The 25,860-nt window shown below is 43.1% G+C and overlaps 1 protein-coding gene across 1 annotated transcript in view; it reads left to right on the forward strand.

Annotated features, from left to right (window-relative positions):
* The first annotated feature begins 5,597 nt into the window (after window positions 1–5,597).
* Window positions 5,598–25,860, forward strand: part of LOC134353162 (LON peptidase N-terminal domain and RING finger protein 3-like) — a 67,083-nt gene continuing 46,820 nt past the window's right edge. Inside the window, exons 1-2 of the mRNA XM_063061142.1 lie at window positions 5,598–5,613; window positions 5,765–6,486. Of these exons, the coding sequence (XP_062917212.1) occupies window positions 5,844–6,486 (643 nt within the window). The 5' untranslated portion in view covers window positions 5,598–5,613; window positions 5,765–5,843. The remainder of the gene's footprint in view (window positions 5,614–5,764; window positions 6,487–25,860) is intronic.

Consider the following 25,860-nt stretch of genomic DNA (forward strand, 5'->3'; position numbering starts at 1 on the left):
CTGCTGCCTCATAGAGCACAAAGCTGTCCACTGCTGTTCCATGGTATTTTCTGAGCTCAGACAAGGTTCCAGCTCCCTTAGTTTCTCAGCTAGGATGCGTCGAAACTCACTTCTTGCTTCTGTGTTTCTCAAGCAGTTGCAATTTAGCCACTTTTCTTCTTTTCAAATCTTTTTATTATTATTATTATCCAAAATTAACAATAGTACAACGAAGTAGGTCAACACTTACAATATCTCAAGAAAAAAAAACATTGTTTTAAAGATTGAAAAAATTTTGATGATTAAAAAAAAGAGAAAAAAAAGCCCTACTAAGCAAGGAAAAGTGAGAAAAAAATTTAGCCGCTTTTTATTGGGTTTTTGCAGCCATGGGGGGGGGACGCACTTTCATATGGAGCTTGGCCACAATCATACAGTGGTCAATCCAGCGCTCAGCACTTCTCGTGGCATGGGTGATGAGAACATCCTTGATGTCACTACTTCTCACAATGATGAAGTTGATCATGTGCCAATGTTTAGAGCGAGGGTGCATCCACGAGGTCTTATGTTTTGCCTTCTGCTGGAAGATGGTGTTGGTTATGGTAAGGTTATGCTCAGAGCAAAGAGTAAGTAGCCTCATGCTATTTGCATTCACCTTGCCAATACCATGCCTACCTCGCACTCCACTCCATATCTTGCAGCAATGCTCTATGAAGATAGGTCCAATTGTGGGGAGGGCTTTACCTGTAATGGACTGAGCTGTATCCACTACTTTTTGTTGGATTTTCCATTCAAGGGCATTGGTGTTTGCATACCAAGTTGTGATGCGGCCAATCAATATACTTCCCACCACACATCTATAGAAGTTTGTCAAAGTTTTAGATGTCATACCAAATGTTTGCAAACTTCTAAGGAGGTAGGGGTGCTGCAGTGCTTTCTTCATTATTGCACTTACGTTCTGGGCCAAGGACAGGTCCTCTGAAATGATAAATGAACTTAAAGTTGCTGGCCCTCTGCATCTCTGATTCCCTGATGAGGACTGGATCGTGGACCTCCATTTTCCTCCTCCTGAAGTCAATAATCAGATCCATGGTCTTGCTGACATTGAGTAAGAGGTTGTTGTTGCGGTACGACTCCGCCAGGTGTTCAATCTCCCTCCTATATGCTGATTCTTCACCGCCTTTGATTTGGCCTGCAATAGTTGTGTCATCAGCGTACTTAAATATGGCATTGGAGCTGTGCTGAGCCACACATTCATAAGTGTAAAGCAAGTAGAGAAGAGGGCTAAGCACACAGCCTGTAGTGTGACTTTGCTGATGGAGATTACGGAGAAGATGTTCTTGCCAATCTGAACTGACTGAGGTCTACAAGTGAGGAAATCAAGGATCCAATTGCACAAGGAGATACTCAGGCCTGGGTCTTGAAGCTTATTGAGTAGTTTTGAGGGAATGATAATATTGAACACCAAAATATTGTCAATAAAGAGCATCCTGATGTAGGTATCTTTGCAGTCTAGATGTCCCTGGGCTGAGTGAAGAGCCAATGAAATAGCATCAACTGTGGACCTGTGGTGCTGGTAGGCAAGATGGAGTGGATCCGAGTTGCTCTCAGGCAGGAGTTGATATGTTTCATCAACAGCCTCTCAGAACAATTCTAACTGTGGATGGAAGTGCCATTGGATGATAGTCAATGATCCTATCAATGTCTCTCTGCAATCTTCGACAATCCTCAACACTATCCACAACACCACCAACCTTTGTGTCGTCTGCAAACTTGCCAACCCACCCTTCTACCCCCACATCCAGGTGATAGCATTCAAGCCCTGCCGCAACTGTCGAGCAGCCTTCATTGATTCAAGTTTAGTCTGAAATTGACATTTCACCCGTGAGTTGGTTTTCTAGAGATCATACCTGGACCTCTTGTAATTTTCTTGATCATCTGACATGAATGCTGCCCTCAGCAGATTTTGTATCTCATGAGTTTTTGGCTGGGAAAGGCCCTGAATGAAGGCCCATAAGACCATAAAAGATAGAAGCACCTTTAAGCCGTTTGGCAATCAAGTCTGCTCCACAATTCCATGATGTCTGATTTATTATCCCTCTCTACCCCATTCCCCTGCCTTCTCCCCACTACCACTGACATGTTTACTAATCAAGAGCTTATCAACCTCTGATTTAAGTATAAGACCATAAATTCTAGGAGCAGAATTACAGCATTTGGCCCACTGAGTCTGCTCTGCCATTCCATCATGGGTGATTTATTATCCCTCTCAACCCCATTCTCCTGCCTTCTCCCCATAACCTTTAACACCCTTATTAAACAAGAAACTATCAACCTCCACTTTGAATATGCCCAGTGGCTTGGTCTCCACAACTGCCTGTGACAATAAACTCCACAACACAAAATATTAACTTTTTCTGTCCGCAGATGCTACCTGACATACGAAGAACTTCTGGGATTCTCTATTTTTTATTTCTCTCTGATTTTTATTTCAGGTTTTGCAGCATCTGCAGCATTTTACTTTAAGTCCCTAAATTCAACTTTCCTAATTTCACTATCTTCGCAGCTTTATGCAAAGATACGTAAGCAAGCTTGGAGAAAGACCCCTATTCTAGGTCAATGCCAGAGGGAGACACAGGAGAATGCAGATGCTGGAATCTGGAACAGCACACATGAGATACTGGAGGAACTCAGCAGCTCAGAAGATCCCTATACATTGAAAGAAACTTCATAATTGCCAGGAGAATCTGGGTGTCCAACTTGGGGACTCACATCCCTAAATCTAGAATATGAAAATGCATTGTTGAACACAAACAAGAGAAAATCTGCAGATGCTGGGAAAACAAGCAACACACACAAAACGCTAGAGGAACTCAGCAGGCCAGGCAGTTGAAATAAGTACAGTCAACATTTTGGGCCCAGACTCTTCGGCAGGACTGGAGAAAAAAAGATGAGGAGTAGATTTAAAAGGTTGATTGTTGAACCCTCTGGGGAGGTTCAGGAAAAGTTATTACCCTTCAACCATCAGGCTCCTGAACTGGAGTGGATAATTTCAGTTACCTCAGCACCAAACTGTTTCCACAACCTGCGGAATCACTTTTCAAAGACTCTACAACTCCTGGTCTCAGTATTATTTATTTTTTTATTTGCCCAATTTATCTTCTTTTGTACATCAGTTTGTCAGTCTTTATGTACCATTCTTCATAAATTCAATTGTATTTCTTTATTTTCCCGTAAATGCTTGCAAGAAAATGCATCTTATATATGCTGACATATATGTACTTTGAATGTAAATTTACTTTGACTTTGAAATTCTTTAATGAGGTGTTTGACCGTAAAGGGAAATGGACAACCAATGCTTTGGATTTAGAGCCCTCATCTGGACTGAAAGACTAGTGGGGAAATAGCCAATATAAAGAGGAAAGGGTGGGTTTAATGGTAATTGCTTTCTGTTATTTTAAGAATATATGATTTTTATCATCATCTTTTGATTTATGATATTCGTTCATGAACCTGTAGCAGGTTGACACTCATAGTCATACGGAATTAATCTGGAAATACAAATCAAGAGTGCCGTGAATGCGTAGCAGCAGCAACTGCATTCCAACAATTATTAAATCTGTTGCCATTTCCACAGGTGCTGCCTGACCTGTTGTGTATTTCCGGTATGCTTATTTAAGATTTCCTGAGGTATTTTATTTATCCATTTCTGTATTTAATTCAGATTTCCAGCACCTGAGATATTTTTTCTCTAGTTACTGTTTTTATTTCAGATTTTCACCATCTGCGATATTTTATTTTTTCTCTATTTACTGTTTTATTTCAGATTTCCAGCATCAGCGGTTTTATTTTGCTATTTACTGTTTTTATTTCAGATTTCCAGCATCTGTCCTATTTTAATTTTCCAGCAACTTGAAGTTATTCAGATTTCTTTAGCCAACCCCTTTCAAACCCTGTGTAGAGACAGTAAAGGCTTTCAGATCCAGTGAAGGTGAAATCCCTTTCTAGTTTCAGAATCAGAATCGGGTTGAATATACTTCCGTGAAATTTGTTGGTTTATGGCCGCAGCACCGTACAATACAGTCCATTAAAAAGACTGTAAATTACAAAAAAAGAGAAATATATAAAAATTAAATTAAGTAATTAGTGCAAAAAGAGAGCAAAAATGGTTAGATGGTGTTGAAGGATTGGTTCACTGTCCGTTCAGAAATCTGATGGCAGAGAGGAGAGCTGTTCCTGAAACGCTTCTTGTGTATCTTTAGGCTCCTGTACCTCCTCTCCGACGAAGTAACAATAAGAAGGCATGACCTGAGTGATAGGAGTCCTTGATGGTGGATACTGTCTTTTTGGGGCATTACCTTTTGAAGATGTTCTCGATGGTGGGGAGGTAGGGTTCCCACTGAAGGCGAAGAAAGTAGTTGGGACTCAACATCAATGTTTCTGTACAACTTCAGAGCCTTTCAAAAGTAACTTACACTATATAACTGCAGAGCCTTTAATATGTAACTTACACTACATAACTCCAGAGCCTTACGTAAATGACATTTATTCGTTCCCGTTTCCAGACAGGTTTTGTGACATGCACGCAATGGCAACAATGACGCCACTAGCAACAACCTAACCACTTTGATACTACTCTTAAGTAATTGACCCTATTCTACCCTCAGTAACAAACGAGCGTCTGCGACTGCAGATGGTAAATTCTGAAATCAACATAACGACATGAATTATTTTCTAAAGAAAACCTTTGTGACTAGATTATGTTGCGGCTCCCACATCAGTTAAAATACATATCTAAAAATACCAAATTGAAGAAAACAATGTTTTCCTCACATGCAATTTTTGTTTTTAGTTTTTGCCCAAATTTGCAGTGTTTACTTTTGGACGTCAACAAATTCTTCCGACGCATGTTAGGATTGTAAATTTCGACTGGTTAGAAATGCTTATAGTTTTATTGATTTTGTTTATGACTACGTACCGGCTCCTTAATTCTACATCGCAGGGGAGGGTGCGATCATTTCTGTATTGTCTCTAGTTTTCCAGGCACGCAAAAGTTGTTATTTTATATAAAAGGACAGAGAGCTGTATCTTATGTAAGGGGGTGATGTAATCTACACAACCTACGTTCACTGGAGTCAAACGAAGAGAACATTCTGTGAAGAAAAGTTAATTAGACCCGATTCATCGATGCCAGTCGTTGACAGAACTATTTTATAATCAAACATATTTTGTCTAGCACAGAAAAATAAGTTGCCGCTTCTAATTTGTTTCGATAGCGACTGTATTTGCTAGTGTTGTGTAGTTTTAATATGAAAAAAATAAACTAATTACAATTTTGATGCAAAACACTTCGCATCACCACAGTCAACATTTTACCAAGGACTACAAAGACACTATTCAGCATTGAGATCTTTATATCGGTTAAAAGATTGTGGCATTGTGCTGATGCTATATTCTATTATCATTTGGATTTAGATCTTTTGCATATTTTCTCTGGAAAGAAATGAATATGCATATTTAAACCATTGGTTATGACCACTAGTCTGTGGTATAACAGGAGGACATTTGCTTGTAAGCGGCTGTGGGGATAAATGAAGCAGCTGTAGGGGAGAACGGAGAAAGAGCGAGGAGCCTTTGGTACAATTTTTCCCCCAAAATAATTCAAAATAAACAAAACAGTACTGAACTTGGTGGTTTTGTAACAGCCTGAGTCAGGCCAATGGGAGGCGGCGAATGGGAATCATGTGATCTGGCTTTATGTAACGCATTTTTTTGTTCTGTGGCTAAGGTCCGTCGGAATTGAGGGGAGGCTGACAGAATGTTGCCGAGAACAGTCCCGGGCAAGTGAGCGGTGTCCGAGCGCAGCCATGGGCGCGGAAGGCAGCGGGAGGGAGGAGATGCTGGAGCTGGCGACCGAGGCTTTCCGGGCGAGGGATTTCCAGCTGGCCGCTGATATTTACGAGTGCCAGCTGCGGGCGATCCGTGCCGGCCAGGAGGACGAGCGGGACGAGCTGAGGCTCAAGCGTGCCCACTGCTTGGCTCTCGGGGGCCGGCTGGCCGAATCTCTGGAGGAGTACAAGCTCCTGTCGCAGCAGGGCATCCTCCGACCGCAGCACCTGGAGGTTCTGGTCGAGCGGCTGGCGGAGGCAATGAGGTCCAGCCAGGGTTGGACGGACGGAGAGCAGCCTGCCAGACGCTTGCTGAGTTGCCTGAAGTGTACGGGCACCCTGTACGAGCCGGTCACCCTGCAGTGCGGCCACACTTACTGCAGGAACTGTCTGGAGAGAGAGCGAGAAGGTACCAGAGCCCCGTCAACTCACTGCAAACTTTGCAAAGACAAACTCCACGCCTCCGGCACCTACAGAATCAACGTGGTTTTGAACAGTTTCTTAAACAAGTACTTCCCGGCAGAAACCAGAGCACTAACTCTTAGGCACGAAGGAAACGTCTTGTACAAGAATAAGAAACCACAGGCTGCCTTAGAGAAGTACCGCGAAGCCAATGCGTTAGGTAACGTGTCATTCATTTCCCGCAGAACAAAGCGTTTAACGGGCATTCACTTATCGGGATGTCCAGAGATAATTTTAAAAAAAGGACCAGGTAGATGAATGGCAAAACCTTTGTGTTGCGAGGTATTTGTGAATGAGTTTGTGGAATAGATTCCAACATAATTACATGTGGAAGATTGTGTTCAGTTGGGGTCGCCTCATTATTGGAAGGATGTGGAAACTTCAGAGAGCGTGCAGAGGAGATTTACCAGGATTCTGCCTGGATTAGAGAGCACGTCTTGTGAGGAAAGGTTGAGTGAGCTGGGGCTTTTCTCTTTGGAGTGAAGGGGCATGAGAGGTGACTTGAGAGCGGTGTACAAGATCTTAAGATGTATAAAGACAGACGTTTTCCCAAGTGTGGTAATGTGTAATAAAGGGACACAATTTTAAGGTTATTGGGGGGAGAATGTCAGAGGTACTTTTTTTTTACAGAGTGGTGGGTGTGTGGAACACAGGGTGGTAGGGTCAGATATATTTGGGACATTATAGAAACTCTTGGATAGGCACATGGATGATAGAAAATGGAGGGCAACGTGGAAGGGAAGGGCTTGATCGATCTTAGAGTTGGTTAAAATGTTGGCACAATATTGCGGGTCAAAGGGTGCATTCTATGTTCAAATGTTCTATGTTGTTCTAGAATATAGAAGGATTTATGTACTTTTGAAGAGTGCTCAAAATAAACTTATTATCGAAGTACATGTACATCTCCATATTTATTGAGATACAGCACGGAATAGGCCCTTTGAGCCAAGCTGCCAGCAACGCCCAATTTAACCCTAGCCTAATCGTTGGTCAGTTTACAGTGACCAACTAATTGACTAACCGGTACGTCTTTGGACTGTGGGAGGAAGCCAGAGCACCCGGAGGAAATCCACGCATTCCGTGTGGATGATGCACAAACTCCTTGCAGAGGATGCTGGGATTGATCTCCAGTCTCCGGTGCCCCGAGCTGTAATCGTGTTGCACTAATCGCTATGCTACAGTGACATCCCATACTACCCTGAGGCTCAATAGAATCAATTATGGCCCATTATATTAGCCATTTCCACCCTGGGGAAAAGTCTCTGACTGTCCAATCGATCCATGCTTCTTGTACATTTCTATCAAATTGCCTGTCATCCTTCGCTGCAAAGAAAAAAGCCTTAGTTCACTTAACCTTACCTCATAAGACATGCTCTCTAGTTCAGGTAGAGTTCTGGTAAATCTCTTCTGCACCCTCTCTAAAACTTCCAGATGCTTCCTATAATGAGTGTGGATTGGATGATGAGTTTGCCCATCCTTACCTGGCATTGATTGGATTGATTTTGTTTTAATGCATCGTCTTTTCAAGAAAGAAATGGACCCTTGAATCCAGTTGGTCTGTACATACCAGAGCTTAGGCTCCACACCAGAATCACCCCACCCTCTTAACCCTACATTGCCTTGTAGTTAGAATGTGTCATTCTCTCTACACCCTGTGAGGTTCACTGGGTAAATTAATTTTCCTGACTCCACCTCCCCCTCTCCCACCCCCAAGAAGAATTGTTGGTGACCTGCCAATATTTGTGTGTCCAGGGTGTGGTCCTACACCACGATGGAAACATCTTTACGACTTGCTGTCGTATGAAACTATATTGACTGTAATGACTAACTACCACATAATGTGTCCCACATTAAAGTTGTTTTGGCACAACTTCACAAAAGAGCCAGTCAACAAAATGGTGGCGGTGAGCCATTTTCCTGAACGTTAAGAGTGTGTGGGGAAGATGCATCCCATTGGTCCAGAAAGTAGATGTTTCATGAAGACAGAATGACCGAGCTTTAATTGATCTTGGAGTAGGTTAAAAGGTCAGAAGAGCATTGTGGGCCGAAGGGCCTGTATTATGCTATAATATTCTTTGTTCTAGTTAGGATGATGGAGAGCTGGTGGTTGTGCCTCCAAAACGGGAAGGTGTGTGACTCGGAGGGGAAGCTGCTAGAACATAGAACATAGAACATAGCTGCTAGAACCTTTTAACCTACGCCAAGATCAATTTGACCCTACCCTTCCATTTTTCTTTCATCCATACTTGGATTGGGGAGCATGCCTTATGAGAAAAGGTTGAGTGAACTCGGCCTTTTTTCCTTGGAGCAACGGAGGATGAGAGGCGACATGATAGAGGTGTATAAGATGAGAGGCATTGATCGTGTGGATAGCTGGAGGCTTTTTCCCAGGGCTGGAATGGCTAGCATGAGAGGGCACAGTTTTAAGGTGTTTGGAAGTAGGTACAGATGAGATGTCAGGGGTAAGTTTTTTTACACAGAGAGTGGTGAGTGCGTGGAATGGGCTGCCAGTGACGATGGTGGAGGTGGATACGATAGGGTCTTTTAAGAGACTCCTGGACAGGTACATGGAGCTCAGAAAAATAGAGGGTTATGTGTAACCCTAGGTAATTCCTAAGGTAGGGACATGTTTGGCATAGCTTTGTGGACTGAAGGGCCTGTATTGTGCTGTAGATTTTCTATGTTTCTATGCAGCTATCTAAGAGTCTCTTAAATGTCCCTGATGTGCCTGCATCTATCACCACCAATGACAGCGTGTTCCACACACCCACCACTCTCTGTGGGGGGGGGGGCGGGGAAGAAAAACTACCTACCTCTGACATTTCGTCTATACTTTCATCCCAAGAATTTAAAGTTATAATCACTTGTATTAGTGAACTCAACAAAGATGACACTTTAACATCAAGCCTGAATGTTGTCTAGGTTTGTTGCATGTGGGCATGGCTTGCTTCAGTGCTGAGGAGTTTCAAGCATTGGCACACCAATTCCAGCAAGTGGAATTGAGGTCCAGCTGGAGATGGTTGTGTCCAGGATACAATATTCCAAATGCAACCTCACCAACGTCTTGTAGAGCAATATCTTGTTCATTTGTCCCAGTAGCTTGGCTGTACCCAGAACACTAAACATTTGCTCTATATTGTATAAAATGAATGGAAGAAGGTGAAAACAGACTTCTGTGATGGCAGGGAACTCAGGGAAGCTGGAATGAATAACCTTAGACCATAAGATCTAGGAGCAGAATTAGGCAATTCGGCTCATCGATCTTCTCTGTCATTGCACCATGGCTGACATTGTCGCTCTCAACCCCATTGTCCTGCCTTCTCCCCATAGCATTTGGTGCCCTGGTTAATTAAGAACCCTATCAAACTCTGCCTTAAATATACCCAATGACTTTGGTAAAGAATTCCACAGATTCAACACCCTCTGGCTAAAGAAATTTTAACTCATCCCTGTTCCTCAATTCTGAGGTTGTGCCCTCTAGTCCTAGACACACTAACTATAGGAAGCATCCTCCTCACATCCACTCTATCAGGATTTTTTTAATGGGTTTCTTGTTTTGTGGCAGTGTGTAAGGAAACAAATCTCAAGGTTGTGTAATGTATGCATACATTGATGATAAATGTACTTTGAGCTATCTAGATTTTTCAATATTCAATAGGTTTCAATGATATCTCCCTTATTCTTCTAAACTCCAATGAGTACCTTAGATAAGGGGCTCAAAACTGTTCACAATACTCCAAGTGCAGCCTTGACCAATGCCTTATAAAGCCTTGTTATTACATCTCTGCTTTTGTATTCTTGTCCTCGCTAAATGAATACTAACATTGCATTTGCTTTCTCTACCGTCAACTCAACCTGCAAGTTAACTTCTGGGGAATTCTGCGTGAGAACACCCAAGACACTCCGCACCTCTGATTTTTGAATTTTCTTCCCATTTATAAAATAGTCTATGTCTTTATTCCTTCAGCCAAAGTGCATGACCGTGCACTTCCCTTCTCTATATTACATCTATCACTTCTTTGCCCATTCTCGTGAAGTGTCTAATTCCTTCTGCAGACACCCTGCTTCCTCAACACTACCTGCCTTCCACCTATCTTTTGTATTGTCCACAAACTTGGTTACAAAGTCATGTATTCCTTTATCGAAATCACGAATCTACAATGTGAAAAGAAGTTGTCCAACACAAACCACAGCGGCATACCACTCGTCACTGGCAGCCTACCAGAAGAAGCCCTCTTTATTCACGCTCTTTGCCTCCTGCCACTCAGCCAATCTTCCGTCATTCTAGTGTCTTTCCTATAATGCTATGGACTTTTATTTTGTTAAGCAGCCAAATGTGTAGCACCTTGTCCAAGACCTTCTGAAAATCCAGGTTAAAAAAACATCTACTGACTCTGCTTTTTTCCATGCTGCCTGTTATTTCTTCAAAGAATTACAACAGATTTGTCAGGCAAGATTTCCCCTTGACTAAGTCATTCTGACTTTGGCCTATTTTGTCATGTGCCTTCAAGTACCCCTAAACTTCATCCTTAAAATGGACTCCATCATCTTTCCAACCACGTTTCCTTTTTTCTGCCTCTCCCCCTTCTTAAAGAGTAGAGTGACATTTGCCATTTTCCATTCCTCAGGAACCATTCCAGAATCCATTGATTCTTGAAAGATCATTACTAATGCCTCCACAAACTCTTCAGCAGCCTCTTTCAGAACTCTAGGATGTAGTCCATCTGGTGCAGGTGACTTAATCTGCCTTCAGACTTTTCAGTTTCCCAAGTACCTTCTCCTTAGTAATAGCAACCACACTCACTTCTGGCTGTAGACACACTCACGTTTGTGGCATACTGCTAGTTTCTTCCACAGTGAAGACTGATGCAAAATACTTCTTAAGTAATACTTTTTAAGTTTGTCCACCATTTCTTTGTCCTCCATTACTACCTCTCTAGCCTCATTTTTCAACGGTCCATTTTCCACTCTCATATCTCTTTTACTCCTTGTATATGTTCTGTACAAAAGTCTTAGGCACGTTAATATAGCTAAGATGCCTAAGACTTTTGCACAGTATTGTATTTGTCAATGTGGAGCAGAGAGTGAGTTTGTAAATCTGTTGGGAATGGCGAGGGTGGAGCACTGTGGGAAGGGTGTGGGACAGGTGGAAGAGGAGGAGTGCCAGGGGCAGGGTTGGCTCAGGTGCAGGCACATCCAGCCCTGAGACACCAGACAAGTCATTTGTTTCCAAACAATTGGTTTATTGATCATTACAGAATGCCTCTCTGGTGCTTCCCGCTCCCTCCCCTCTTCCTAACCATGATTCCCCTCTCCCTGTCCCCATCCCACTCTCAGTCCACAATAGAAACTGGTATCAGAGTCATCAATCACATGTCGTGTACATAAAATTACTACAGAGTGAATTCTGTCATACTATGATCACTTCCACCGAAGCGGTCCTTTAATGTTCCTAATCAAATCTGGGTCACTACATAATACCCAATCCAGAACTGCTGTTCCCTTAGTGGGTTCAACCAAAAGCTGGTCTAAAAAGCCATCTCATAGGCATTCTACAAATTCCCTTTCTTGGGATCCAGCACCAACCTGATTTTCCCAATCTACTGGCACATTGAAATCCCCCTCAACTATCACAACATTGCCCTTTCCACCTGCCTTTTCGATCTTCTGTTGTAATTTGTAACTCACGTCCTGACTACTTTTTGGAAGTCTGTATATAACTCCCATTAGGGTCTTCTTACCCTTTCAGTTTCTGAACTCTACCCACAAGGATTCTACATCTTCTGAGCCAATGTCACCTCTTTCAGAGGATTTGATTTCATTTATTTTTACCATTAAAGCCACCCCATCTTCTCTGCCTGTCCTTTCGATACAATGTGTATTCTTGGATGTTAAGCTCCCAACTATGATGTTCTTTCAGCCATAACATGGAGATGCCCACAACATCATACCTGCCAATCTCTAATGGCGCTACAAGGTTATTCTGTATACTGTGTGCATCCAAACATAACACCTTCAGTCATGTATTCATTACTCTTTTTGATTTTGGCCCCTTGTTACACTTCAACTCACCTACTGACTGCAATTTTGCGCTATCATCTGCCTGTCGTTCCTCACAGTCTCACTGCACACTGCATCTACTGGTATACCAACTGCCCCATCCTCAGCCCTATCACTGTGGTTTCTATCCCCTTGCCAAATTAGATTAAACCCTTCCTAACAGTTCTAGCAAACCTGCCTGCAAGGAAGTTGTTCCCTCCCCCCCCCGCCCCACCTCGGGTTCAGCTGCCCATTTTGCACAGGTCATACCTTCCCCAGAAGAGATCCCAGTGACCCCTGCCCCTTGCACCAGTTCCTCAGCTGTGCATTCATCTACCAAATCATCCTATTCCTACCCTCACTGGCACGTGGCAGCACTAATGTAGCATGCCCACAACTCCTAATCCTAACCGTACATCCTTGGAAATGTGGGAGAAAACTGGAGCACCCAAAGAAAGCCCACACAGTCATGGGAAGAACATAAAAGCTCCTTACAGACAGCAGTGGGAATCGATCCCCGATCTTTTAGCTGGTGCTGTAATAGTGTTGCACTAACTGCTGTGGTGCTGTGACGCAGAGGGATAAGAGAAGCCTCTGGGACTCTGCTCTGAACCATTGTTCAGCGTGGGTTTGCTCTGGGTGCTCTGGTTATCTCCCACGTTTCAAAGACGTACGGGTTAAGGTTGGTAAATTGTGGACATGGTGTGTTGCCATCAACCACCTTGGGCTGCCCCCACAGCACAATCGTTGGACTGTGTTGGTGACACATTTAACGGTATGTTTTGATGTACAGATGACAAATAAAACTAATCTTTAATCTTGACTGTGGGAGCTCTCAGCTCTGATGATAGCATGCTGTTTCCTCTGTTAGGCATCAACATAATACTGTTTTGCAAGCTTTATCATATTTTCACAGGAATAAAGGAAGTTGAGAGTCAATTTGATAGAGGTATAGAAGCTGATAAGAAAAATAGATAAATTGGACAGCTGCAGGCTTTTTCTCAGGGTGGAAATGGCAAATACAAGGGAGATAAATTTTAAAGTGGTGTGAGTAATGTATGGATGGGTGAATGTCTGAGCTAAGATTTTTACAGGGAATGGTGGATAGGTGCATGGAGCGCTGCCAGCGATGGTGGTACAGGCGGATACATTGGGGGCACATAAGAAACTGCGGCACATGGATGATAGAAAAATGGAGGGCTTTGTGGGAGAGCAGAGTTAGATTGATCTTAGAGCAGGTGAAAAGATCAGCATCACATCGTAGGCTGAAAGACTACTGTCATGTTCTGTGTCAGGATGTGTTCATTGACTCAGTTACCCTCAGTTTTATTTAACATGGAGGAGTTTTGCCTGCTATGGGAAGGCAACAGGTTGTCATCGCCAGGTGGTAAACTTGTCTATATTTGACCCATGCTGTTGGAACCTGCAGGTCTAGTGGCAACAGAAGAGGGTAGTCCCAACACTTCCCTCTTCTATTGGATATGTCCTCTCATTAACAGACCCTTTCTGGGTGATTAGGGATGGAGGCTCGAAGGAGTGATCCATGAAGGTGTTACAAAGTTTAGCTGACAACGGAACTAAATTTGTGATTTTGCTTTCCCCCATTTTCTCAGATGTTTGTGATCGCATTACTAATATGAAAACATTAGTTAACAGACATTTAGACAGGCACATGAACAGGCAGGCAATGGAGGGATAAAAGCCACGTACAGAGAGATGGGACTAATTTAACTTGATATCATGGTTGACATAGACATCCGTCCCGACCTGCGCTGCACTTCATAAAGTTGGTGTGATGTCATGTTCACTTTGGCTTTAATGGAACCATTGTGTGTTCTTCCAATTCAATGGATCAGAGAACTTTAGCTGTAAGGAGATATTGAACAATCCTGGACATGAGATTCTGCAGGTGAACGATCTTGGGTTACTTGATAGATGTGTATAGAATTATGAGTAACAGTGATAAGATAGGTAGAAACACACAAAGTTCCAGAGGAATTCAACAGGTCAGACAGCATCGATGGAGAACTGATGAAGGATGTCAGCCCAAAATGGTAGACTCTTTATTCCTCTCCATAGATGCTTACTGACCTGCTGAGTTCCTCCAACATTTTGAGTGTGTTACTCTAGATTTCTAGTTTATTTATGACAATAGAGATATCCTTTTCTCCCCCAGGGTGGAAATATCAAATACTAGAATAACGTTAAAGGGGGAAATTGTGAAGGGGATTTTAGGCAGATTTTTTACACAGAGCCAAACACATTGCTGGGGAGGTGATGGAAGCAGGTATAACAGCAACTCCAATGGATATTCACCATTTACACTGCACCAGACTGTGTGGATGCCTCCACAGCTGCTTGCGGATCCATCAGTAGAGAACCCCTTAGGATAGGGGTTCCTAGCCTTTTGTATGCCATGGACCTCAGGTTGGGAACCCCTGCTTTAGGAGAACATCATACTCAACCTGAGTGATCACATTACTAACATGAAAACAATTTATAAGAGGCATTACAGAGACTTGGATGGCTCAGGGACAGGAATGGTTACTTCAAGTGCCGGGTTTTAGATGTTTCAGAAAGGACAGGGAGGGAGGCAAAAGGGGTAGGGGCATGGCACTGTTGATCAGAGGTAGTGTCATGGCTGCAGAAAAGGTGGACGCCATGGAGGGATTGTCTACGGAGTCTCTGTGGGTGGAGGTTAGGAACAGGAAGGCGTCAATAACTCTACTGGGTGTTTTTTATAGACCACCCAATAGTAAACAGGGATATCGAGGAGCAGATAGGGAAACAGATCCTGAAAAGGTGTAATAATAATAGAGTTGCTGTGATGGGAGATTTTAATTTCCCAAAAATAGATTAGCATCTCCCTAGAGCGAGGGGTTAAGATGGGGTGGAGTTCGTTAGGTGTGTTCAGGAAGGTTTCTTGACACAATATGTAGATAAGCTTACAAGAGGAGAGACTTTACTTGATTTGGTATTGGGAAATGAACCTGGTCAGGTGTCAGATCTCTCAGTGGGAGAGCATTTTAGAGATAGTGATTATAATTCTATCTCCTTTCCAATAGCATTGGAGAGAGCTAGGCACAGACAAGTTAGAAAAGCGTTTAATTGGAGTAAGGGGAATTATGAGGCTATCAGGCAGGAAATCGGAAGCTTAAATTGGGAACAGATGTTCTCAGGGAAAAGTATGGAAGAAATGTGGCAAATGTTTAGGGGATATTTGTGTGGAGTTCTGCATAGGTACGTTCCAATGAGACAGGGAAGTTATGGTAGGGTACAGGAACCATGGTGTACAAAGGCTGTAATAATTCTAGTCAAGAAGAGAAGAAAAGCTTACAAAAGGTTCAGAGAGTTAGGTAATGTTAGGGATCTAGAAGATTATAAGGCTAACAGGAAGGAGCTTAAAAAGGAAATTAGGAGAGCCAGAAGAGACCATGAGAAGGCCTTGGCGGGCAGGATTAAGGAAAACCCCGAGGCATTCTACAAGTATGTGAAGAGCAAGAGGATAAGATGTGAAAGAATAGGACCAGTCAAGTGTGACAGTGGGAAAGTGTGTATGGAACCAGAGGAAATAGCAGGGGTACTTAATGAATACTTTACTTCAGTATTCACTATGGAAAAGGATCTTGGTGATTGTAGTGCTGACTTGCAGCAGACTGAAAAGCTTGAGCATGTAGATATTAAGAAAGAGAATGTGCTGGAGCTTTTGGAAAGCATCAAGTTGGATAAGTCGCCGGGACTGAATGAGATGTACCCCAGGCTACTGTTGGAGGTGAGGGAGGAGATTGTTGAGCCTTTGGCGATGATCTTTGAATCATCAATGGGGACAAGATGGGTTCTGGATGATTGGAGGGTTGCGGAGGTTGTTCCTTCATTCAAGAAAGGGAGTAGATATAGCCCAGGAAATTATAGACCAGTGAGTCTAATGTCAGTGGTTGGTAAGTTGATGGAGAAGATCCTGAGAGGCAGGATTTATGAGCATTTGGAGAGGTATAATATGATTAGGAATAGTCAGCATAGTTTTGTCAAGGGCAGGTCGTGCCTTACAGGCCTGATTGAATTTTTTGAGGATGTGACTAAACACATTGATGAAGGAAGAGCAGTAGAGCAGTGTATATGGATTTCAGCAAGCCATTTAAATAACCTTATCAAGGCTTATTGAGAAAGTAAGGAGACATGGGATCCAAGGGGACGTTGCTTTGTGGATCCAGAACTGGCTTGCCCACAGAAGGCAAAGAGTGGTTGTAGACGGGTCAAATTCTGCATGGAGGACGGTGACCAGTGGTGTGCCTCAGGGATCTGTTCTGGGACCCTTACTCTTTATGATTTTTATAAATGACCTGGATGAGGAAGTGGAGGGATGGGTTAGTAAATTTGCTGATGACACAAAGGTTGGGGGTGTTGTGGATAGTGTGGAGGGCTGTCAGAGGTTACAGTGGGACATTGATAGGATGCAAAACTGGGCTGAGAAGTGGCAGATGGAGTTCAACCCATGTAAGTGTGAAGTGGTTGATTTTGATAGGTCAAATATGACGGCAGAATATAGTATTAATGGTAAGATTCTTGGCAGTGTGGAGGATCAGAGGGATCTTGGGGTCCGAGTACGTAGGATGCTCAAAGCAGCTGCGCAGGTTGATGCTGTGGTTAAGAAGGCATGCAGTGTATTGGCCTTCATTAATCACGGAATTGAATTTAGGAGCCGAGAGGTAATGTTGCAGCTATATAAGACCCTCGTCAGACCCCACTTAGAGTACTGTGCTCATTTCTGGTCGCCTCACTACAGGAAAGATGTGGAAACCATAGAAAGGGTGCAGAGGAGATTTACGAGGATGTTGCCTGGATTGGGGAGCATACCTTATGAAAACAGGTTGAGTGAACTTGGCCTTTTCTTCTTGGATCGATGGAGGATGAGAGGTGACCTGATAGGGGTGTATAAGATGATGAGAGGCATTGATCGTGTGGATAGTCAGAGGCTTTTTCCCAAGAGGACTCAGGTTTAAGGTACTGGGGAGCAGGTACAGAGGTGATGTCAGGGGTAAGTTTTTTACTCAGAGAGTGGTGAGTGCGTGGAATGGGCTGCCGGCAACGGTGGTGGAGGCGGATACGATAGGGTCTTTTAAGAGACTTTTGGATAGGTACATGGAGCTTAGAAAAATAGAGGGATATGGGGAAGTCTAGTAATTTCTAAGGTAGGGATATGTTCGGCATAACTTTGTGGGCCGAAAGGCTTGTATTGTGCTGTAGGTTTTCTATGATTCTATTTAGACAGCACGTGAAAAGGCAGGCAATGGAGAGATAAGATTAATTTATTTTGGTATCGTGGTTGACACAGACATCTGTGCTGACCTGCACTAAGTGTTTGATGTTTTATGTTTTAATCTCAACCGTGTTGTTGTTAAGCAGAGACAAGGAAATGAGAGGACAGGCATTTTTCTTTTCTAGAACACACCAGTTGAGTCACTGACAGAACACATGCACTTTCCTAGTCACCTTTAATAGATATCAGCTATTTTTAGTTACAGATTAAAATTTGAATACTGAGAAGTGTCACTGAACCAGTAAGAAAAATATCCTAAAGTAGATGTTACAACTTAAAGAACAAAGGGGACTCGAGTGTGTATAATCAGAATCAGGTTTAATACCACAGATACATGTCATGAAATTTGATGTTTTTCAGCAGCAGTGCAGTGCAATACATAAAAAATAAATCTTAATAGAAATTAAAATATGAAATATAAGTACGTATATGTCTGGGCCTGTGTATAGTGCCTATAAGAATTATTCACTTCCCTTGGAAGTTTTCCTGTTTTATTGTTTTACAACATTGAATCACAGTTGATTTAATTTGGCTTTTTTTTGACACTGATCAACAGAAAAAGACTCTGTCGTGTTCAAGTAAAAAGAGATCTCTACAAAGAGATCAAAATTAGTTACAAATATAAACCACAAAATAATTGATTGTGTAAGTATTTGCCCCCTTCAAGTCAGTATTTAGTAGACACACCTTTGGCAGCAGTTACAGTCTTGAGGCTGTGTGGAGAGGTCTCTATCAGCTTTGCACATCTGGACACTGCAATTTTTCCCCATTCTTCTTTACAAAACTGCTCAAGCTCTGTCAGATTGCATGGAAATTGTGAATAGTCCTTTTCAAGTCCAGCCACAAATTCTCAATTGGATTGAGGTCTGGACTCTGACTTGGCCACCCCAGGACATTAATTTGTTTTTAAGCCATTCCTGTGTAGCTTTGGCTTTACGCTTGGGGTTATTGTCTTGATGGAAAACAAATCTTCTCCCAAGTCGCAGTTCTCTTGCAGACTGTATCAGGTTTTCCTCCAGGATTTCCCTGTATTTTACTGCATTCATTTTACCCTCTATCTTCACAAGCCTCCCAGGGTTTGCTGCAGTGAAGCATCCCCACAGCATGATGCAGCCACCACCATGCTTCATGGTAGGGATGGTGTGTTTTTGATGATGTGCGGTGTTTGGCTTACAGCAAACATGGCGTTGACTCTGATGGCCAAAAGCTTAATTTTGGTTTCATCAGATTATTTTTTTTGGAAGAGTGGCTTTCTCTTTGCCACTCTCCCATAAAGTTGTGACTGGTAAAGCACTGAGGCAACAGTGGTTGTATGTGTGGTCTCTCCCATCTCAGCCACTGAAGCTTGTAACTCCTCCAGAGTTGTCATAGATCTCTTGTTCGCCTCCCTCACTAGCCCACTTCTTGCGCGGTCACTCAGTTTTTGAGGACGGCTTGCTCTGGGCAGGTTTACAGCTGTGCGATATTCTTTCTATTTCTTGATTGACTTAACTGTACTCCAAGGAATATTCAGTGACTTGGAAATGTTCTTGTATCCATCTCCTGACTTGTATTTTCAGTAACCTTTTCTTGGAGTTGCTTTGCGTGTTCTTTGTCTTCATGGTGTAGTTTTGCTGGGATACTGACTGACCAGGAATTCAACCTTCTAGATTTTTACTACAATCAATTGAAGCACCTTGACTTTACACAGGTCTCCAAAAACAGATCACACATACACACACACAAGGGGGGTGGTGATTTAGTTGATGGAATAGATGTTTTTTTGCCAAGTTTGCATATGATACAAAGACTGGTGGAGGGGCAAGGTGTGGTGAGGAAACGGGTAAGCTGCAGAAGGACTTAAACAAATTAGGCTAATAGGCAAGAAAGTGGCAAATGAAAGACAATGTTAGAGAATGCATGGTCATGCAATTTGAAGAAGAGATAAATGTGCAGACTATTTTCTAAATGGAGAGAAAATTCAAAAATATGAGATGCAAAGGGACTTGGGAGCTCTTGTGCAGAACGCCCTAAAAGTCAACTTGCAGGTTGAGTCGGTGGTGAGGCAAGCAAATGGGGTTGAGGAGGAGGAATAAAGTAGAATCAGAATCAGGTTGATTATCACCGGCATGTGATATGAACTTTGTTAACTTAGCAGCAGCAGCTCAATGCAGTACATAATATAGAAGTGAAAAAAATAAAGTAATAATAAAAAAAAGTAAATTAAATACAGTATATGTATATTGAATAGATTAAAAATGTGCAAAAATCAGAAATACTGTATATTTTTAAAAAAGTGAGGTAGTGTCCAAGCATTCAATGTCCATTCAGGAATTGGATGGTAGAGGGGAAGAAGTTGTTCCTGAATTGCTGAGTGTGTACCTTCAGGCTTCTATGCCTCCTACCTGACGATAACAGTGGAAAAAGGGCTTGCCTTGGGTGCTGAAGGCCCTTAATAATGGACGCTGCCTTTCTGAGATACCGCTCCCTGAAGTCTGGGGTACTTTGTAGGCTAGTACCCCAAGATGGAGCTGACTAGATTTACAACCCTCTGCAGCTTCTTTCGGTCCAGTGCAGTAGCCCCTCCATACCAGACAGTGATGCAGCCTGTCAGAATGCTCTCCATGGTACATCTATAGAAGATATTGAGTGTATTTGTTGACATGCCAAATCTCTTCAGACTCTTAATGAAGTGTAGCCGCTGTCTTGCCTTCTTTATAACTACATCGATATATTGGGACCAAGTAAGGTCCTCAGAGATCTTGACACCTAGGGACATGAAACCGCTCACTCTCTCCACTTCTGATCCCTCTATGAGGATTGGTATGTGCTCCTTCATCTTACCCGTCCTGAAATCCACAATCAGCTCTTTCATCTTACTGACGTTGAGTGCCAGGTTGTTGCTGTGGCACCACTCCACTAGTTGGCATATCTCACTCCTGTACACCCTCTTGTCACCACCTGAGATTCTACCAACAATAGTTGTATTGTCAGCAAATTTTTAGATGGTATTTATAAATAAATAAAGCCCAGCATATCACATAAACCAATCTTCTGTCCTTGGACTCAATTTGCAACGCACGCTGTCGGAGCAGTGCTGCCAGGATAATCAAGGACACGACCCACCCAGCCAACACACTTCTCGTCCCTCGTCCCTCCGGGAGAAGGCTCAGGAGCTTGAAGACTCATACGGCCAGATTTGGGAACAGCTTCTTTCCAACTGTGATAAGACTGCTGAATGGATCCTGACCTGGATCTGGACCGTACCCTCCAAATATCTGGACCTGCCTCTCAGGTTTTTGCACTACCTTACTTTCCCTTTTCTATTTTCTATTTATGATGTATAATTTAAATTTTTAATATTTACTATCGATTTGTACTCCAGGGAGCGCAAAGCACAGAATCAAATATCGCTGTGATGATTGTATGCTCAAGTATCAATTGTTTGGCGGCAAAAAAGTAAAGTATTTGAGCTGTGCCTAGCCACACAGTCATGTGTATATAGAGAGCAGAGCAGTGGGCTAAGCACACACCCCTGAGGTGCACCAGTGTTGATAGTCAACAAGGAGGACTTGTTATCACCAATCCACACAGATTGTGGTCTTCCATTTGGGAAGTTGAGGATCCAATTGCAGAGAGAGGTACAGAGGCCCAGGTTCTGCAACTTCTCAATCAGGATTGTGAGAATGATGGTATTAAATCCTGAGCTATAGTTGATGAACAGCATCCTGACATGGGTGTTTGTGTTGTCCAGGTGGTCTAAAGCCATGTGGAGAGCCACTGAGATTGTGTCTGCCATTGGCCTATTGTGGCGATAGACAGCTTGCAATGGGTCCAGGTCCTTGCTTAGGCAGGAGTTCAGTCTAGTCATAACCAACCTCTCAAAGCATTTCATCACGGTCGATGTGAGTGCTACCGGGAAATAATCATTAAGGCAGTTCACATTATTCTTCTTAGGCTTTGGTATAATTGTTGCCTTTTTGAAGCAAGTGGGAACTTCTGCCCGTAGTAGTGAGAGGTTGAAAATGTCCTTGAGTACTCCCGCTAGTTGGCTGGCACAAGTTTTCAGAGCCTTACCAGGTACTCCATCGGGACCTTCCACCTTGCGAGCGTTCACTCTTTTTAAAGACAGTCTAACATTGGTCTCTGAGACAGAGATCATAGAGTCAGCAGGTGCAGCAGGGATCTTCACAGCTGTAGTTGTGTTCTCCCTTTCAAAGTGGGCGTAGAAGGCGCTGAGTTCATCTGGTGGTGAAGTATTGCTGCCATTCATGCTATTGGGTTTTGCTTTGTAGGAAGTAATGTAGTCAAACCCTGCCGGAGTTGCCGCGCATCCGATGTCACCTCCAACCTCGTTCAAAATTGTCTATTCACCCTTGAAACAGCCCTCCGCAAGTCATACCTGATTTTCTGGTATATCAGCCATGATTGAATGGCGGAGCAGGCTTGATGGGCCAAATGGCCTAATTCTACTCCTTTGTCTTATGGTCTTATACAAATAAATATGCAATGTTAAGGTGCGGAAGTGCCGAGGTCGGCCACAGAAACTGAATGCAGCAGACGAGAGATACATCAACCTGATGTCCCTTCTAAATCGGAAGAAGACCAGTGCTGCTACCAGTTCTGAGCTCACAGAAGCCACTGGGATCCAGGTACACCCATCTACAGTCTGAAGTAGACTCGTCAGAAGTGGTCTGCATGGAAGAGTTCATCCAAAAAACCATTCCTCTGAAGTGGAGACAAAGCCAAGTGACTCACCTATGCACAAAAACACAAGGACTGAGGCGCTGAATTCTAGCAGCAAGAGCTCTGGACTGGCAAGTCAAAATTTGACATGTTTGGCTCAAACAAGAGGCAGTTTGTTTGTAGAGGAGCTGGCGAGTGCTACGTAGGTGAGTCTCTGCAACCAACAGTGAAGCACAGCGGAGGTTGCTTGTGGGTTTGGGGTTGCGTTTCTGCAAATGGAGTTGTTGAGCTGGTCAGAATTAATGGAGTCCTGAATGCTGAGAAGTACAAATGGATTCTCAAGGTGGCATCTGATCGGTCCCAACTTCAATCTGCAGCAAGACATTGACCCCAAGCACACAGCCACGGTCTTAAAGAACTATCTGCTGTGAAAAGAAGAACAAGGAGTTTTGTAATATATGGTCTGGCCTCCACAGAGCCCTGATCGTAACTTCATCGAGGCTGTCCGGGATTACCTGGAGAGATCGAAGCAAGCGGGACAACCAAAGTATGCAGAAGAACTGTGGCAAGTTCTCCAAGATGCTAGGAACAACCTATCAGCTGATTTTTCTTTTAAAACTGCATGACAGTGTACCTAAGAGAATTGGAGCAGTTTTAAAGTGAAGGGTGGTCACACCAGCTATTGATTTGATTTAGTTTTTAACTGTTTACTGCTCTTAATAGTAAATTTTTTAATATTTAAAAAATTCTCATTTCATTAGTTTGAAAGCATCTTAATTTACAGAATTTTTTTACATCTGCCTAAGACTTGCACAGTGCTGTATGTATATTTGTCTGTGTATATGTATGTATGTATATAAAATGGTAAGACAAAGGAGCAGAATTTGTATTGAGTATGCTTCGGCATTTCATCATGGCTGATTTCTTATCTCTCTTAACCTCAATTTCCTGCCTTCTCCCTGTAATCTTTGATGTCCCGATTAATCAAGAACCTATCAGCCTCCGCTTTGAATACATAGTTTGTAAATCTGGCGGGAACAAAGTATGTTGGGAATGGCTAGGGTGGAGCACCATGGGAGCGGTGTTGGGCAGCTGGCAGAGGAATGTCAGGGGCGAGTGGTGTGGGTGCAGACACACCCAGTCCTAGGACACTAGGCAAGGTTATTTGATTCTAAGCAATTGGTTTATTGATCATTATAGAATGTCTCCCTGGTACTTCCCGCTCCCTCCCCTCTCCTTCCCCTTTTCCCAACCATGATTCCTCAGTCCTTTTCCCTCTTCCCACCGAGTTCACAATAGAGACCCATATCAGAATCAGGTTTATCATCACTCACATACATCATGAAATTTTTTTTTGTGGCAGCACAGTGCAATGCATAAGATTACTACAGTACTGTGCAAAGTCTTAGACATCCTAATGATATATGCTTAAGACTTTTTGCATAGTACTGTATAAAGACTAAAGGGTAGAATGTATATTGGACTGTTGGGAATGACCCTGAAGAAGTAGTGATGGAGGGGCATAGAAATGGCAGACAAACTTAGTCAGTATTTTGCGTCAGTCTTCACTGTGGAAGCCACTGGCAGTATGCCAGAAATTTGAGAGTGTTAACTGCCAACAAAGTTAAATCAAGTGACAAATGAGACAGCAGGGCTTCACTTCCAGACGAGCCCTTCTCTGCTTGTTTTGACCATCAGAGCATGGAGGAACCAATGCAGATTCCCCCAACTCCTGGTGATCCTTTGATCTCAGTATCCGAAGCTGACGTGTGGGCTGTCTTCTTGAGGGAGAATCCAAGGAGAGCATCCGGACTGGATGGGCTCCCTGGCCATGTACTACAGACCTGTACTGACCAACTGGCTGGTGTGTTCACTGATATCTGTATCCTCTTGCTTTGGCAGTGTGTAGTACCCTCCTGCTTCAAGCAGACTTCAATCACACTGCTGCCCAAGAGGAGCCCAAGATGACCTGCCCCGATGACTATCACCCAGTTGCACTCACATCCACAGTGTTGAGGTGTTTCAGAGATTGGTGATAAAACACATCAACTCCTGCATGAGGTGACTTGGATCCACTCCAATTTGCCTACCGAAGCAGAAGGTCCACAGCAGATGCCATCTCATTGACCCTGGCACATCCAGGCAGCAAAGATGCATACATCAGGATGCTCTTTATTGATTATAGCTCAGCATGTAATACCATCATCCCTCAAAACTAATCAATAAGCTCCAAGACCTTGGCCTCAATACCGCCTTGTGCAATTGTATCCTGGATTTCCTCACTTGTGGATCCCAGTCAGTTTGGATTGGCAACAAAAACATCTCCCTGATCTCCATCAGCACAGGTGCACCACAGGGATGTGTACTTAGCTCCCTGCTCTACTTGCTTCACACCTTTAACTGTACGGCTAAGCACAGCTCCAACAATATATACAAATTTGCTGATGATATTGTTGTGGGCTATATCAAAGGTGGTGATGAATCAACATACAGGAAGGAGATTGAAAATTTGTCCTAGTGGTGTCATAACAACAACCTCTCACTCAATGTCAGCAAAACCAAGGAACTGATTGCAAACTTCAGGAGAGGGAAACCAGAGGTCCATATGCTGGTGATCATCAGCGGACCAGAGGTGGAGAGGGTCAGCAACAATAAATTCCTGGTGTTACTATTTCAAGTAATCTGTCTTGGACCTAACATGTAAATACAATTACGAAGAAAGCACAGCTTTGCCTCTACTTCTGTAGGAGTCTGCAGAGGTTTGGCATGACATCAAAAACTCTAACATGCCTCTATAGATCTAGTGGAGAGTGTATTGACTAGCTGCATCATGGCCTGGTATGGAAACATCAATGCCTTTGAACGGATAATCCTACAAATGGTAGTGGATTCAGCTCAGAACGTCATGGGTAAAGCCCTTCCAACTATTGAGCACATCTACATGAAACGCTGTCGTAAAAAAGCAGCATCCATCATCAGAGATTCTCCCCACCCAGGCCATGCTCTTTTCTCACTGCTGCCATCAGGTGGAAGGTACAAGAGCCTCAGGACATGCGCCACCAGGTTTCAGAACAGTTACTATCCCTCAACTATCACGCTCTTGAACTACACTCACTTGACCATCCATTGAGAAGTTCCCACAACCAATGATCTCACTTTAAGGACTCTTATCTTGTTATTTCATGTTCTCATTATTTATTGCTATTTGCAATTGCACAATTTGTTGTCGTTTGTGCTCTACTTGATCTTTCATTAATCCTGTTATAGCTACTATTCTATAGATTTGCTGAGCATGCCAGCAGGAAAATGAATCTCAGGGTTGTATATGGTGACATATACAGTATGTACTCTGATAATAAAATTTACTTTGATCTATGAGGAGGCAGAAGCGAGTGTCATCACTATTTCTAAGGAGAAGGCTCCCGAGAAGCTAGAGGTCTGAAGATGAGTAACATGGGCCAGATGATCTACACCCCAGTGTTCTAAAAGAGATGAAGAGATTGTGGAGACATT

This window comes from Mobula hypostoma, chromosome 10 (genome assembly GCF_963921235.1).
Source record: "Mobula hypostoma chromosome 10, sMobHyp1.1, whole genome shotgun sequence".
Classification (NCBI taxonomy): domain Eukaryota; kingdom Metazoa; phylum Chordata; class Chondrichthyes; order Myliobatiformes; family Myliobatidae; genus Mobula; species Mobula hypostoma.